Source organism: Sylvia atricapilla, chromosome 22 (assembly GCF_009819655.1).
Source record: "Sylvia atricapilla isolate bSylAtr1 chromosome 22, bSylAtr1.pri, whole genome shotgun sequence".
Classification (NCBI taxonomy): Eukaryota; Metazoa; Chordata; class Aves; order Passeriformes; family Sylviidae; genus Sylvia; species Sylvia atricapilla.
The window spans coordinates 5585159-5600682 of record NC_089161.1 but is presented as its reverse complement, the minus strand read 5'-3'; the positions used below and the strand labels follow the sequence as shown (position 1 = coordinate 5600682).

Here is a 15524-nt window from a genome sequence, read left to right as displayed (position 1 = left end):
AAATTGAGAGTCAAACACCATCATTCCTGCCTGGATCCATTGGGAGCTGTGGAGGTGACAGGATGGCAGCGCTCACTGTCCCCAGACCAGGACAAACAGCACTGCCCGGGCAAAGGAAGGCAGCCTTTAATCCATCATTGGGGTGCACTGTAGGGAAAGGGGGATGAGAAGCTTCTCTGTCTATGAGTCATTCCCCAAATGTTTCTTCTATTCCTGTTTTCCCTGCTTTTGCTCGTTCTGTTTTATTAATGAGGCTGCAGGGATGCAGGGAAAGGCTCAGAATTAATTCTGCTCACCGTGCTGCAAGGAAAGGTCTGCAGCAGGAGTATTCCCACTGGGATAAACCCTCCTGAGCTTCCTGCCTTCAGCTTTGGGAATCCTCTGGGTGATGGCTGGCATGAGGGAGCAGCTCCAGCATCCACTGAGGAATCACCTTCTCCTCATCCTCCTCCCTTGAGATCCCTGAGAGCCAAAGCTGCTTCTCAGATCCCAAACCATCTCGGTGGGAGTGAACAGGGAATCTGCCAAAATAATCCTCTGGGATCATGGTGACAGCAACATGGACAGGGACTGCAGAACTGTCACCATACATGAGATGAGGGATAAGGTAAAAGGAAGGGGAGGGAAAGGGGCAGAAAAAGGCTCGGAAAAAACCAGTTGGTTTCCACTGAAATGTCTCAGGAGAGAGATCAGTCCCTCAGGAATTCCAGGTTAAAGGTGTGATGCCCAGCAATGTCCTGCATCCTGCCTGTGCCACACACATGGGCACTTGGGGCCACTGCCTGAGCCCCCATCCATCCATCCTGCAGGTCCCAGGGGGACTCAGACACCCTGCCCAGCACGGGCTGTCCTGAGGGGCAGCCACAAAGGGGAACAGTGTCATCTGAACCACTCCCTGCTGCCCAAGAGCCAACACAGCCCCTTCCTGCCTCCCCCCGGAGCCTCCTGGAGAGCCTGGGCCATAAAAGGCAGATGTGGGGCACTCCATGGAGTGTGCTGTTCCTGCAGCCACCTCACAGGTCACTACAGCCTTTTCCATCCAGGCTCAGAGAAATGCCAGGGGGAGCAAAGCAGGAGTGTCACTGCTCCAGGGGCTCCACTTCAGGCTGCACTGGAATTCTGACTGATCTGGAGGGTTTGGGTGTTTTGACAGGTTGAATGACAAACCCTTTCTCACGTGGTCATTTATTGTTCACTCTGCTCCTGTTCCTGTCCAGCTGCGGGTGTAACAACCACAGGACTCTGGGGATCATCGTGTTTTGGAAGGAAATTGCTGGCTGTGGTTTCAGCCTTAACAACGGTCTTGAACACAGGGGCTCTGTGAGCTCCAGAAGTTCCAATAGTCTGAAAGTGCCAAAAAGACTCTAAAAGTAGGAAGTTGTCATCGTTGAAAACTGTCAGCGCCCAAATCCTCAAGACATTCCCTCAAAATGCAGTTTGAATTTGCTCCTGGTCATAGGAGTTACTTCCAGCCTGTGGATCTCACAGAGGGCTCTCACTAAATGGTGCAGGGATGCCCATCCCTGGCTGCTGCTGCATCCCTGTGGTGCCCACAGCCCTTCCTGGAGCTGGGGACCAGCCCAAGGGCCTGGGGAGAAGAGCCCCACACTCAAGATTCCCACTGGCCAACTGAAAACACCAGTTTCTGCTCAGGTCTCTCTGGTTTCTGACACAAGCAGCAAAGCCAAAATCCCTGGGTTACCTCCAAGGACTCCAGGAAGATGCCAACACCTTAGCAGGTGTCATTTCAACACGCTGAGGAGAGGAAGAGATCTCAGCTTTTGAAGATCTTGCTGCAGAAACCTGGAAAGGCTTCACAGGTTGTCACAATGTGTTCACACAGGTCCCCTTCTGGGTGCCAACACACAGAGCTGCTGGCTCCAGGTCTGACCACAACCTTTTCCTGCCTCCCTCTCCCAGGCTGCTTTCCAGACCCAGTGACTTCTCCTTTCTTGCTCATGCTATTCCCTGCTCCTCATTTTCCAGTCTCCAAGACTTGCCATCCTGCAAATTTCCATTCTCTCTGGTGCTACAGTTTCCCCAGTACTCAGACTCCAGCAAAAGCATCCAAGCCAGATGGGCAGAGGGCTGCTGCCCCAGGGGAGGAAAACTCAGAGAACTTCAGGATGTGGTTCAGAGCCTCTTCTGTTTAAGCTCTTGGGGAGCATCCAAAGAAGGTCCTCAGGAATGGGGAAGGGTCTGGAGGGGGAGGCAGGAGGTGTTTGAGTTCCAACTAGCCACACAAGGACTGGGCATCACAGAGCAGCGCCACCAAACTTAAGGTCTCCTTCAAAACATGACAGTAAAAGTGTATTTTCCTTGGCCAAACCTAATTAAACCTCGTTTGAAGCTTGGTGTGTGTTAACAGAGCCATTGTGTGAGCTATGAACACTTTGATTCCATTTCCCAACCTTTATGGGGACTTTTCTGTACACTTCCCAGTGACAGATTATGTTTCTAAGGCATATGGGGAACAATAACGAGTTTCCCTGGAGCTAATTAAGCTAATCATGGCTTATAGATTAAATTCTCTGTAAGGTTTTTACCTTGTGTGGCTAAAATCAAAGAGCTGTGATCTTACTGAGCACATCTGACTCATCTGACATCAGAAAAACTCTAAATCAGCGCAGAGAATGTTGGAGGGTATTTCCCAAAATTAAATGTTCAACACAGTCTCTTGGCTTTGGCCCAACTTGCTGAAAAATTTCAAAGAAAAAAGAAAAAAAAATCCTCAAAAGCAGTATTTTCTCCAATTTTCCTCAAGTAACATAGAAGAAAAAAATATTCTCCTCTTGCCCCATAAAAATCCAGCACTGTGAGGAATTCAAGGAAAAATCCTCCTTCCCCCTCAAGATCTCTGAGCGCTTTCAATCAAAGGAAAAAACTAATGGCAAAAAAACCCCACATTGCCTTCATTTTATGGCAATAATGAGTTAAAATCCTGGAATCCTGGGCCTGAATCCCAGCTATTCATTCCAGCTCCTATTAATGTTTACCACTTTTCTCAGAAAAAAAAAAAAAAAAAATAAAAGGGGGGAGAGGGGGAAGGGGAGGCCAATGAAGGAGAGAGAGGAATAAACGCTGCTCTCCCACTGGTGTTGGCACAGGATGCTGCCAGAGCTGCTATTCCCTGCTCACATGGGTGTAGCAGCATCAGGAATGTGGTGTTTGATCCAAAATGCTGTTTCATCATGTAAAAATAAGCCGGGGGAGATTTTCTCCTGGGTACACATCGGCTCCAGGAAAGTTACGGCGTGTCCCTGTGCCCCGGAGGGGTCACCAGCCCCAGGTCTGCTTTCACTCACTCCCCACATCTCCTCGCTGGTCCCAGCACAGTGGGATGTGGGGAACAGCCTGTCCCAGGGTGGGAAGGAGGGCAGAGACCATCCCCAAAGCTCTGTGTGATCTTCAAGATCCCTTCCAACCCAAATCACTGTGAGACCCTGAGCAGAGGGATGAAGGGGCTGGGGCAAAGGCACCGGGAAGCAGCAGCTGTGGCACACAGAGGCAGTGCAAAACTCCACCGTGTTCCTCTGAGCAATTTCCATCAGGAAACTGCTGCTGGGTTCTGCTGGACCTGAGATCTCCATCTTTTCCTCCAACCCAAGGGATCTGTGACCTGCCCACACTGATAAATGAGAAGATGCTGTTCCCCTCTGGGCTTCCCCGGGCTGCTCTCAGGCCACCTCGTGCATCCTGCTGAGTTCTTTCCTACACCATCAAAGCAGGGCTGGGAGAACTCTGCAACCTCCTGCTGCTCAAAATCCACCCTCACGTCCTGGAAAACCTCATCTCCTCCCTTTCTGTAGAGAAAATACTTCTGTGGAAGGTCTCAGTCCATTCCTTGCCTCGAAAGCCAAATGAGAGAGGAACTCTCATTCCTGTCGTTTCCCAAGAAGGTGCAGCTCCTCAGAAGCTGCATTTCCTGCTCCAAAGTGAGCGGTCCATCTCCCTCCTCTGGGGGCACAGCTCTTGCCTCACTCCTGGATCATCTGTGACCCTCCCTGTGAGATCAGCATCTCCTGGGGCTTCACACTGCCAGCAAATCAATACCTCAACCCCCCTGTCTGACACCCCCGTGCTCTGCCGAGCTCCCCCGGGGCCCATTCCAACCTCCCAAAGCCCAAAGCCCAACAGGAATGTGCAGGGGACAAGCAGCAGGCAGGTGTGGAGTGGCTCCCAGTGAGCAGCTGCAGCCTCCACCACAGCCCTAATTGGATTCACAACATGGAGAGGTCAGCAAGAAGAATCAAAGCCATGGAAAGAAAGACTCTGTATTCTTGCTTCCCAGACAGAGAGGGAGGAGAGGGAGAAGCCCCAAAAGCAGTATCCAACAATGCCACCGAGCCCCCGGCCGGCTGGGAGCATTCATATTGTCAACAAGCCTGTAGAAAAGGCAGACAAATTCCTGTTTTGTACTTGGGAAGGAGCCAGGTGATGTAATCATCTTCGAGGATGATGGTGGAATACTTTCCATTCCAGCAGTAACTCAAGATGTTAAATAGCAGCCACTAAAGTTAAACATGGCGAAATGAGACTGTCAGGGCAGCCCCTACCTCAGGGGTGTAGGGAGAGGGCTGATGGGCTGGGGCACGCTCACTGCTCCCTTTCCACACACCGCGAGGCAACAGGGTGTCTCAGAGATGGAGGGAAAAGCTATTTGCTAAACGAGGCAGTTGTGGCTATTTTAGCCTTTCCAATGTCAGTACCAGTCGAATGAGGCTGTGACAGCTCCAGGACTGGGTCAGCCAGGGATTACAGGAAGGTAGGGACAGTAGTGCCAGCCTATGTGCACTTAGGGAAAACAGATTAGGGCAAATTAGCCTTGTATGGGTTTTTGATGCAATTACAAGATTGACTGGGGGGGTAACGGCATTAATGCCACACACCCAAACCTCTGCAGAGCCTTTCCCTGGCTAGCACAGGGGATATTTTGATTCTGAAATCAGTGGCTCCACCGACACCGTGGGACATCCTCGATGAATTAAAACTTGGCAGGCGGAAGGCGGTGCGGCCGCACATCTGAGCGGGGCTGCTCCTGCTGCAGCCAACAAATGTGCCTCTGGGCTGTTTAACATTTTTATCAATGACCCAGGAGAAAGCCCAAAGTGCTCCCAATAAAGTGAGCTGTTGACATGGAAGCTGTGGTGTGCTAAATACTGAGAATGATGGGATCCTGATACAGCAATCCTGATTCCCCGGGGAAGCGGGCACGAGGAATGTGCATTTCAGTACAAATGTGTCACATCACACCTACAGGGACAAGGATGCAGCCCCAGTTCTCCCAGTACCACAAGGAAAGATGAGGATCCTTCAAAAGCACACAGAAAAGTGCCATTGCCAAAAGAGTTGTACAAAGGGAGGGTGTAGGCAGAGGGAATCTCAGCATCCCCTCTGGCACGCAGCTGACTGCCATGAGCAGCCTGGATGTGGGGAACTGGATCTGCCAAGGGAAAGGATAAAGCAGTGCCAAGGGCTGCAAAGAGCCAAAAAAGTTGGCTGAAAACCTTACCAGAGGACCAGGGGCCAAAGACTACCCTTAAACAGGCACAGGGAGCACCGAGGTGTGGGGATGGATGAAGTTCTCTGAGGTGGGAGCCAGGCACAGCAGAGTAGGAAGGCAAGAACAACCTCTGGAAGCATTTAACGGGCAGTTCTCTGCCTCTGGAAACATTTCCAGAACAATTGGCTGTATCTGCTCCAGTTCAACCAGGAATGCTTCCTGGAAGAACTCGATTACCCCTAGAGCCATACAATTTATTGGCTGGGTCCTGCACTATCAGAGGAGGCCCAGACCCCAAACAGGCACAGAGCCATAAATAGCCTCTTATCATGAAAACATCACGTCCTCATGGGCTGTGAGTGTGAGACAGCTCGGACAGGCCCTGCTCCAGCACACTGGGAAGCTGCTCTCAACCCTCAGCACATACTTGGCCCCCTCCAAATCCCAAGGACAGCTTGGCTGCTTCCCACCCTCTGTGCTGGAGGGATGGCTCAGGGGTTGTCACACGTGCTTGTCACGCCTGAGCCTGTGTCCCCCATACAAGGTGGGGTGGTGACAGGTCTGCTGCCCTGGACATCAAAGTCATGGCAGGGGAGGGGACCCTGCTGAGCCCAGGGACTCCCCTCAGGGGAGACCCAGCTCCTCCTTGAGCTGCAAAATCAGAGAATTGCAGAATGGTTTGGGTTGAAGGGACCTTAAAGACTATCCAGTGCCACCCCTGCCGTGGGCAGGGACAACTTCCACTGTCCCAGGTTGCTCCAAGCCCCATCCAGCCTGGCCTTGGGCACTGCCAGGGATCCAGGGGCAGCCACAGCTGCTCTGGGCACCCTGTGCCAGGGCCTGCCCACCCTCACAGGGAACAATTCCTACCCAAAATCCCATCTCTCCCTGTCCTCTGGCAGTGGAAGCCATTCCCTGTGTCCTGTCCCTCTATCCCATGTCCCCAGTCCCTCTGCAGCTCTCCTGGAGCCCCTTTAGGCCCTGGCAGGGCTCTGAGCTCTCCCTGGAGCTTCTCCTCTCCAGGTGAACACCCCCAGCTCTCCCTGCTGGGCTGCAGAGCAGAGGGGCTGTAGTCCTCAGAACATCTCCGTGGCCTCCTCTGGACTCACTCCAGCAGCTCCACATCCTTCTGATGTTGGGGGCCCCAGAGCTGAAGGCAGCATTGCAGGAGGCTCTCACCGAAGTGGAACAGAGGGGCAGAGAAGAGAGCCACGGAGAAGACAGCTGTCAGCCTGAGTCTGACCTGGTTTCTCTTCTTCCCATCAGGTCACCAGCTCCTCTCCTCCTCAGAAAGGCCTGTGACCCCAAGGGATGACACCAGATGTCAGATGAGTGTCGCCACCACCTTCTGCAGGGCAAACCCACCCCTTGTCACTCCAGCAAGACCAGGACTCCCGGCGCTCTCGGTGCTGTAGGAGCACAACAAAGAGACCGCGGGGAGCAGAGATCCCCGCTGTGATGGAGAGGAGCTGCAGGAAGGATGAAGGACCGAACTGCTGGGAGCAGCAGCCATCAGCTGCTGTCCCTGAGCAGGCACAGGCAGCGTCCATCCTCTGCCCAGGCAGCACAATGGCTCTGCCTCCGCCGTGGCTGAGCGGAGCCAATGGATACGGCAGGCAGAGGGAGAAACGCGCTTCGTGTGCTGCATGGGAGGGACGGGGAGGGGAGAGAAGGGGGGACGCGCAGACAAAGAACAGGGAGATGGAGAGAAAAGACGCAGGCAGGGAGCAGAAGGTGAAGCAGGGAGGACGGGGCGTGTGTGGAGCCCCTCTCCGGTGAGGAGCAGGCAGGCAGAGCCCTGCGGGAGCAGCGAGCCAGGCCCGGCGAAATGAAAATCTCTTAACCACACAGAATTGTTAACTGCCCCCAAATCCTTTTGTGCTGGGGTTGCGAGCTTAGAAGAGCTTAAGCTGTTAGATGCATGAACTTCCTCCATAAATATCCCTCGTGCACGCCGCCGCCAGCGGGCTGGTGCGCTATTAGCCAGATGAAAAGCCCGGCAGAGAAAATGAGCAACTCCTTCCAGCTGCACAGAAGGACTGTCCATTCCTTGGGATGTCCTTCTGCACCTAGAGGCCTCGGTGGGGCAGGGCCACGGCCCCCCACGCTCCCTGCCACGTCCTGTTTGTGCGCCTGAGCGTGTGAGAGAACTTCACCCCAAAAGCCAGCTCGGATTTGCTTTTGTTTTGCTTCTGGAGAGGGGCCCAGATTCCCTCCCACCCCTGGAAACACGAGCAAACCTGCCAGCCACATGGAGGAGGGAGTCCTCGCTCCAAGCCAGGCGGCTGTGCCGCTGCCTCGGCGGGGAGCAGGGGCAGGGAGCCGGCGGCAGGAGGGCAGGGATGCAGGGAAACATCCCGCGGCTCCTTCCCGAGCAGAGCCGGGGCCACCAGCCCCTTCCCGGCCCTTTGGGGGCTCACCGGGAGGGCTGCGAGATGGGGATGCCGTGGCTGTCCTGCCAACTCTGTGTCTGGCTCTCCTCCCAGTCCCCACTCCTCTTCTTGGGGCTGCCAGGGAAAAATGGAAGGGGTGTCCCAGTGGGGCACTGTCCTGGGGCTCAGCCAGCCTTGATTCCACCCCGCAGGAGGAGCGGAAGGGAAAGAAGGAACGGGGAAAGTGAAGGCAAAGAGCAAAGGGGAAGGGAAAGGAAAGGAGAGGGGAAGAAGGGAATAGGAAGGGAAGGAGATGAGGAAGGTGAAGGGGGAGGGGAAACAGAAGGGGAAGGGGAAGAAGGGGAAAGGTAAGGAGAATGGAAAGTGAAAAGGGAAAAGGAAAAAGGGAAAGGGGAAAGGGGTAAGGGAAAAGGAAAAAGGGAAGGGAAAGAGAAAGGGAAAGGGAAAAGGGAAAGGGAAAAGGGAAAAGGGAAAAGGGAAAAGGGAAAAGGGAAAAGGGACAAGGGACAAGGGAAAAGGGAAAAGGGGAAAGGAGGCAGGCCCGGAGCCAGCTGCCCCACGGAGACGATGGGCTGCCGGCCACCGCGTGATTAATGAGGGCGGGGAGCGCGGGGCCGGCGCTCGCCAGCACCGGCTGCAGAAACAGCTGCCGAGGTACCGGACCTCCCAAAATCCTGCTGCTGCCCAGACAAAGAGGGGACCGGCCTCTCCCTCCTCCTGGCTCTCTCCTCGGCCTGCTGTGCTCCCTCGCAGCCTGCGGGGACAGGGCTCTGCAGGAGGGGTCCCTTTGGCTGCGCTCGCAGTTTGGGAGCTCCCCACGAAACCCCGGCTGCAGCAGAGCAAAGCACCGTGCAGGGCTGGCTCGGCTCGGGTTAAAACCAGCCATTGGGGCTTTCTGGGGCTGCCACGGATGCTTCACTTGGGAGTTGTAAAAGCCCCGTCTGCCCTTCGAGGCAGGGATTAGCCGGGCTCAGCTTCCAGCAGAACTTCCTTGCTGTCCCCATCCCCGGCCCTGCTAAGGCTGGAAGACACTTGATCTGCCCGAGCTCGGTGGGAAGAAGCATTCGGTGGCTAAGTGAGGAGCAGCTGAAATCATGGATATTAAATGATCCCCACTGCACACCAGGACCTGGGTTTTGGGTGCATGAGCAGCCCAGCCACCAGAAGCAGACATGGAGCCCTCTCCAAGGGGACCAGACAGCCCTGCAGTCCCTACTGAGCACAATCAGGTTGTCCATTTCGCTCTCCAGTGTGTCTGTCTCCTGCTAGCAGCACCTTCCCCGTGCTTGGTTCTACTCAGCCACCCCTTCACAGCCAGGAGGGTGGAGACACAGCTCCTCCCTTGGCTCTGCAGTGGCCACAGACATATCTATAATTGATCTCAGAAGCCCTGGCTCCGCTTGGAGTGTGCCGATGCTATTGGAACCGCACAAGGATTTGGATGTTCAGCCAGGACAGGGGGAAAAAGATCCCGTTTGCCAAACTCTGTGGTTTGCTCCATGCATGGCACAGCTGCAGGTGCTCATCACACAGCTCTGGGGTCCCCACCTCCCTCCCAACAACCCCAGGAGCTGCTTTCTCAACCTTCCCGAGCCCATGTATGACTGGACAGGAGCACAGACATCAACTCAGGGAGGGGGTGCTGAGCCTCTGGCTGGCGTGGGACCACACTGGCACCATGGTGCTCAGCTGAGCTCAGCAGGCACTCACTGAGTCTGCTCTGAACATCTCCAGAGGCAGGAGAACATCTCCAGAGGCACAACATTTACAGGGCAGGAAACCTCTGGCAGTTGAGGAGTACAGGGGTCAGGTAGCTCTGAACAAGCCATGGCCATGTCCCACCCTGGGCCATTTGCACCACACCAGGAAAACACTGTAGACAACCTGCTCCCTCCCACTGCACCCTTTTGGGGCCCTGCATTCCCACTCCCCTCATCCAAGAAGAGATTCAGCCCACGCCAAAGCACAGACCAAAACCAACAGCATAACAGCCCCAGTATTTTGGGAGGACACTGCAGACTGGTGACATGCACCACACGTGTGTGCCTCCAAAAAACTGGAGAGCATGGATGGCACCAGCAACACGTGAGACAACGTGAGACCCAGAGGTCACACACAGCCTAGGGCAGGGAGTGAGGAGCTGGGGAAGGAGTCAGCCTCCACACATGCCCAAAGAGGTCCCTCCCAGCGGGTTCATGCAGATCCCAGATGCAAATCCCCCAGCAGCAGAGGTGAGCCCGTGGTTACCTCTGCAGACGGTCCCGTTCTCCACCGACTCGTAACCAGCCCGGCACATGCAGCGGCCGATGGGCACCAGCCACTCCCCGTCCCCGTTGCAGTACAGCTTGATGGGCACGTCCACCTCCTCAGCATTGGCAATGCACGTGCCCCTGGCTGCCACCAGCGAGGTGCTCTCTGCCCCCGACAGCGTTTCCTGGAAGACGGCCCCGTTCTGGATGACACGGGGACATTTGCGGTAGAAGACACGGACGGCGATCAGGGACATGCAGCCCCCATAGTCCTGGAAGGCCAGGTAGAAACCATTCTTGGAGACAGGCCCAAAACTGCGCACCTCGGTGTTGATCTTCATCACCCGTCCACCTAAGTCCACCTGCGAGAAGCTCTCGTCGGCAGCAATGGTGTCCACCTTCATCCACGGATTCTCCATCCAGTTCGGAAAAGTCTTGGTGGCCGAGTCAAAGTCCGACTCGAAATAGTACAGGTTAAAAGTCTCCTTACAGGAGCCTGGCACATTGGGGATGCTGCTGCAGTCCCGCACAGAGAATTTCATCTCCACGTGGATGCGGTGTGCTCCTCTCCTCCGGATGTACTTGGTCCTGAGCCAGTTGTTCTGGCTGGACTCAAAGACGTTGCACACCTGGTAGGTGCGGATGGTGTTCATGTTCTCATCGTACCCACTCACCTCTTCCCACTGCGGGCAGGACACAGACAGTCAAGGGGCTGCACTGAACGGCTGCTCCCCACCCTCCTCACCTCTTCCCATCCCCACCACGTGCCAAGCAGGCTCTGCCAGCACCTCTCTGTGCCCATCCCATCCCTCAGGCTGTCCCAGAGTGCCCAGCACCTCATCCCAGCACCCCCCTGCAGGTGCCATGTACCTGCTCGGGCAGGGTTGGACCCACACCATGCCCCAGGCAGGCTCCACACTGTAGGGACAAAGGGGCTCCTCGGGGCCACCTCAGTGCCACCAGCACCATGCCTGGATTCACGGCCAAGCCTCTGTGCTGCGGGTGGGACAGCAAGGCCACTGCTCTGCAGAAGTGGTTTTAGTAGGGGCTGTGCCCACGGCTGTGCTCTGGCAAAGGAACATGGTGCCCTGTGCACAAGGATTCCCACCAGTGCCACTGTGGTTACAGACATGGCAGACAGCACCTGCTACCCCACAAGCCACAAAACCTCCTGGCTGGCTGCACCCAGTGCCTCTTCCCAGGGACAGGAAGGGCCAATCCCGCTGTGTTCCCAAAAAGGGAAGTGCTGGGTAAGTGCCACTGGAGCCCTTATCCCTGCCCCCTTGAGGGTCAAATGCTTTGGGTTCCTCCAGCAGGTGCTCAGATCCTCCCAGCCCCATCTGTCCTGAACGGGATCTGTGAGATGCAGACATGTCTGTGAGCTGTGCCATGACAGCAACATCCTTCCCAGCAAGACAGCTCGGAGCTGACAGATTTCCCCATGGGAAGCTCTGCCCAGCTCCCCCCAGCTGACTGACTCTGCCAGCTCTGGAGGAAGCTCTGTAGAATTACTGAAGAGAATATCCTGAGCTGGAAGGGACCCACAAGGATCATCAAGTCAACTTCCTGGCCCTGCACAATCACCCCAACAATCTCCCCCCGTGCTTGAGAGTGCTGTCCAAACACTCCTGGAGCTGTGGCAGCCTTGAGGCTGTGACCATTCTCTGGGGAGCCTGGACAGTGCCCCAGTACCCTCTGGGGGAAGAACCTTTTCCTAACATCCAGTCTAAACCCCCCCTGACACAGTCCCAGCTGTCCCCTTTGGACCCCACAAAGCTCAGGGCTGCTGTGACATCTCCTGGCCTTCTCCAGCTTTTTGCCTTTTTTCCAGGCTGGTTTTTTTCCTCAAATCCTCCAGCACTTGTTGTCTCCATTCTGTGTAGGATGGGGCTGCTTCTGAGTGGGGGATGCAGGACATGAGCTGCAGTGTGTAACTGGCCACTGCTTCTCTGGGAGGAGCAACAGAGAAGGGTCTTTGTGGGAGAAGAACCCTCAGCTCACAGAGCATCTCCCCCAGCTCAGCCCCTGCCAGAGTGCAGAGCATCTCCCTGCAGTCCCATCCCCACCCAGGGCACCCTGGCAGCAGGGACCAGAGTCCTGCTGGCATGTGACACAGTCCCTGCCAGCTGGAACATCTCCCTCTGAATTTGTTCATAAACCTCCTCAAGTGGAAGCCGAGCTGTTTCCCATGGATGTTACACCCCAAGCACAACCCTGCCCTGGATGCAGGATCACAACACCCAGGGCAGGGCAGCAGCACAGCCCAGATCCAGCAGCAGTGCCAGGACCAAATCCAGGGAAAATCCTGCAGGAGCAGAGCACTCCCAGCCCCTGAGGTTGTAAATGGGCTCACAAGGGCACCCAGGACTGAGGAGAGAGGCTCAGGAGATGGGAGACAGATTGCTCCTCGCACATCAATACTCACAGCCCAACAGAAGGCTGTCAGGGAAGATCCCCAACAGCTCCAACCACTTCAGATTGGCAGTGGCTGTAAATCTGCTGCCAGGGCTGGGGGACGAGCAGAGCATCCTCGCAAAACACAGCCGGAGCATTTGCTTTGTTTTCCAGAAATAAATTTGGTGTGTTAGTGGAAAATTGCAGGATCTCCCTGCTTTTCAGGGCACTGGTTGGGAGGGGGGTGAGGGAATCAAGGACAAGGCATGCAGAAGCACATTCCTTCCCTTGCCCTGCTCTGATGTGGCTCTCCCTCACCTGGACCACTCCAGACACCCACCTTGGCAGCCACCAAGACCAAGGGACCCCCCACCCACACCTGCCCAGCCCCCAGGGGGGGTAAGGACACGAGCCCAGAGAGCTCAGCCTTGCTCAGGCAGGAGCAGCACATTGTGGAATGAGGGTCTCCAGGGCTTGGGATGAACAGGAGAAGCTGGAGGCAGGGCTTGGGGACATCTATGAACGCCACAAGAGCTTCAGATCCACACATGAAGCAACTCTTTGGGGTCTTTAATAATCTCTGAAAAGGAGCACACAGCAGCTTCTGTCTTCCAGGTGATGCTGGCTGCACCCAACCTGGCCAGTCACCTCTGAATGGGATGCACTGCCTTGTCCTGCCCATGGATACGAGGCCATGAAGGCACTGCAGAACTGTCACCTGTGATGGGCACAGAGCAGGGCACCGTGTGTCACACCCCCCCTGAGGGCCCTGCCCAGAGGTGGAGACAGGAGGTGATCCCACCAACCACTGGCACTGCACTGCACTGTCCAGATGAGCATCTCCACCCTGATGAGGGACCTGGGAGCACCCTGGGGACCGGGCTGGGGTCCCCCAGCATCCTCCCACATCCCTGCCACAGCCAGCGGCTGGCTCCAGACTTCCCTTTTCCCAGATGGGAGAGAAAATCACCCCCGTGCACCAGCCCCTGCGCTTCCCCGACGCTTAATTAGAAGCCTCTCCCTTTCTCTGGGCTCTCTAATTAACATGCCGGGAGCTCAAAAGGAGGCAGCAGCACAATAACCCGGGGAGACGGCTTCCAGCAGGCCCCGGCCTCATTACGGCCGGGCTGCCGAGAGGGAGCAGGGCGTGCTTCACATATGGAAACACGGCAAACAAGAAATGCTGGGCCAGGAGAGAAAAAGACTTGACCTCTGCTCCCGCCCATTGTGTGCCAGCCATCCCCCTCGGCGGGCACCGGCGGGGCTGGGGCAGCCGTGCCCTTTATCATGGTGATGGGACCGGCCGGCAGCGCCCACGCCGCTCCTGCTCCCTTCATTCTCCCCACACCGGGCTCTTCTGGGCTGCTTCTTCTCTTCTCTTCTGCCAAGTCGGCTCAGATGGGGGGATGCTGTCAGCCCAGGGGTGAGGGCCACGGGAACGTCTTCATGCAGCCCCTGCGGAGGGTGGATGGAAGGCGGGACGGAGCCTGAGCCACCGCTGCCATGCACAGGGCATGGGAGGTGTCCCCAGGCTTGGGCCAGGCTGGATTGGGCCACCCAAGGTCTGGGGGGTCTGTGGCTGCTCTGGTCACTGCAGCAGAGGTGGGCAGGATGCTCTGAAGCACCTTGATGCCCCACGAGGGACACAGAGGTGGCTCCACTCCGGTTTTCTGCCACGAGCGGAGGGTGCAGAAATCACAGAATCACAGAATGTTCTGAGTTGGAAGGAGCCCACAAGGATCATTGAGTCCAATTCCTGACCCTGACCCAACAACCCCACCCTGTGCATCCCTGGGAGTGCTGCACAAACACTCCTGGAGCTCTGGCAGCCTCGGGGCCGTGCCCATTCCCTGGGGAGCCTGAGCAGTGCCCAGCACCCTCTGGGGGATGAACCTGATGATGATGAAGCTTTGCCCAAGCTCTTCTTTAAAGGAGCTTCTTCAGGGTGGTCTTTGGATGTGTCTCAGGGTACACCTGACCTTGGTAAAGCAGAGAGTTCTGCTGAGCCAGCAAACATCTCCCTGTGGGATGCCAGGGATGCTGGACAGTCCTTTCAGGACCAGAGCCTAATGCCCTCACCCTGCTCCAAGTGACAGGCAATGCAGTAACTAATGAGACACTGTGGACAAATGATGGTGGCCTTGGCAGGTTGTTTCTTGCTCTCCTCATTTTTAGGTGGCTGCAGGCCAGCTCTGTGGAGAGCATGATTCCTCTAGCACCACACTGGTTTGACTCTGTGGGGTGGGAATTACAGCCCACCAACACTGGGCTTTTTTTGGAGTATCATCTCCTAGAAAACTACTGGAAACCCCAACTACCACCTCTTTTTGTGCTCTTCCCACAAGGCCAAGGCACTGTGCATCAGTGCCTGACTTTTGCTGGGCCAAGCTGCCACACAGAAGAGACCCCAGAGCAGCTCCAGGCCCCCCTAAGGTGATGCCTTACCCCTGATGGAGGATGCACTGTCCAGCCCAGCTCTGCTGTCGCCGTTGTGGAGTCCATCAGTGTCTCTGTGGAAGGAAGGGGAAACAAAGAGTCACTGGATGCTGATAAAAGGACTGAAGATGGAGACAGGAAAAGGTGGGAAAGCACTAGCCCAGGCCTGCAGGGCTGGAGCCCTTCCCACACTGAGCCTTTTGGCCACACCTCAGCTGGGGACCCAGGTATTGGTCCCTCCACCCAACTGCTGCCTGGCCCCCGTGCAGAATCATGGAATCACAGAACGTTTAGGTTGGAAATGACCTCCGAGATCGTCAAGTGCAACCATCAGCCCAGCACCAGAACCATGTTCATCATTAAACCGTGTTCACAAGTGCCACAGCCACACATTCTTTGAACATCTCGAGGGATGGTGATTCCACCACTGCTCTGGCCAATGCCTGACCACCCTCTCCATGAAGGAATTTTCCCTATCCAGGAATAGGGCTTAGGGAAAGAACAGGGAATATAGGAATAGGGAAGGAATATCCAATCTAAACCTCCCCT

The 15524-nt window shown here is 55.8% G+C and overlaps 1 protein-coding gene across 2 annotated transcripts in view; it reads right to left on the bottom strand.

Annotated features, from left to right (window-relative positions):
• Positions 1 to 15056, bottom strand: part of EPHB2 (EPH receptor B2) — a 92680-nt gene extending 77624 nt beyond the window's left edge. For both annotated transcript variants that reach the window (XM_066334392.1, XM_066334393.1), the window contains exons 1-2: positions 14985 to 15056; positions 10144 to 10828 (exon numbers count right to left, since the gene is read on the bottom strand). In XM_066334392.1, coding sequence (XP_066190489.1) covers positions 10144 to 10828; positions 14985 to 15041 — 742 coding nt within the window. In that variant the 5' untranslated portion in view covers positions 15042 to 15056. The remainder of the gene's footprint in view (positions 1 to 10143; positions 10829 to 14984) is intronic.
• Positions 15057 to 15524: the final 468 nt, after the last annotated feature.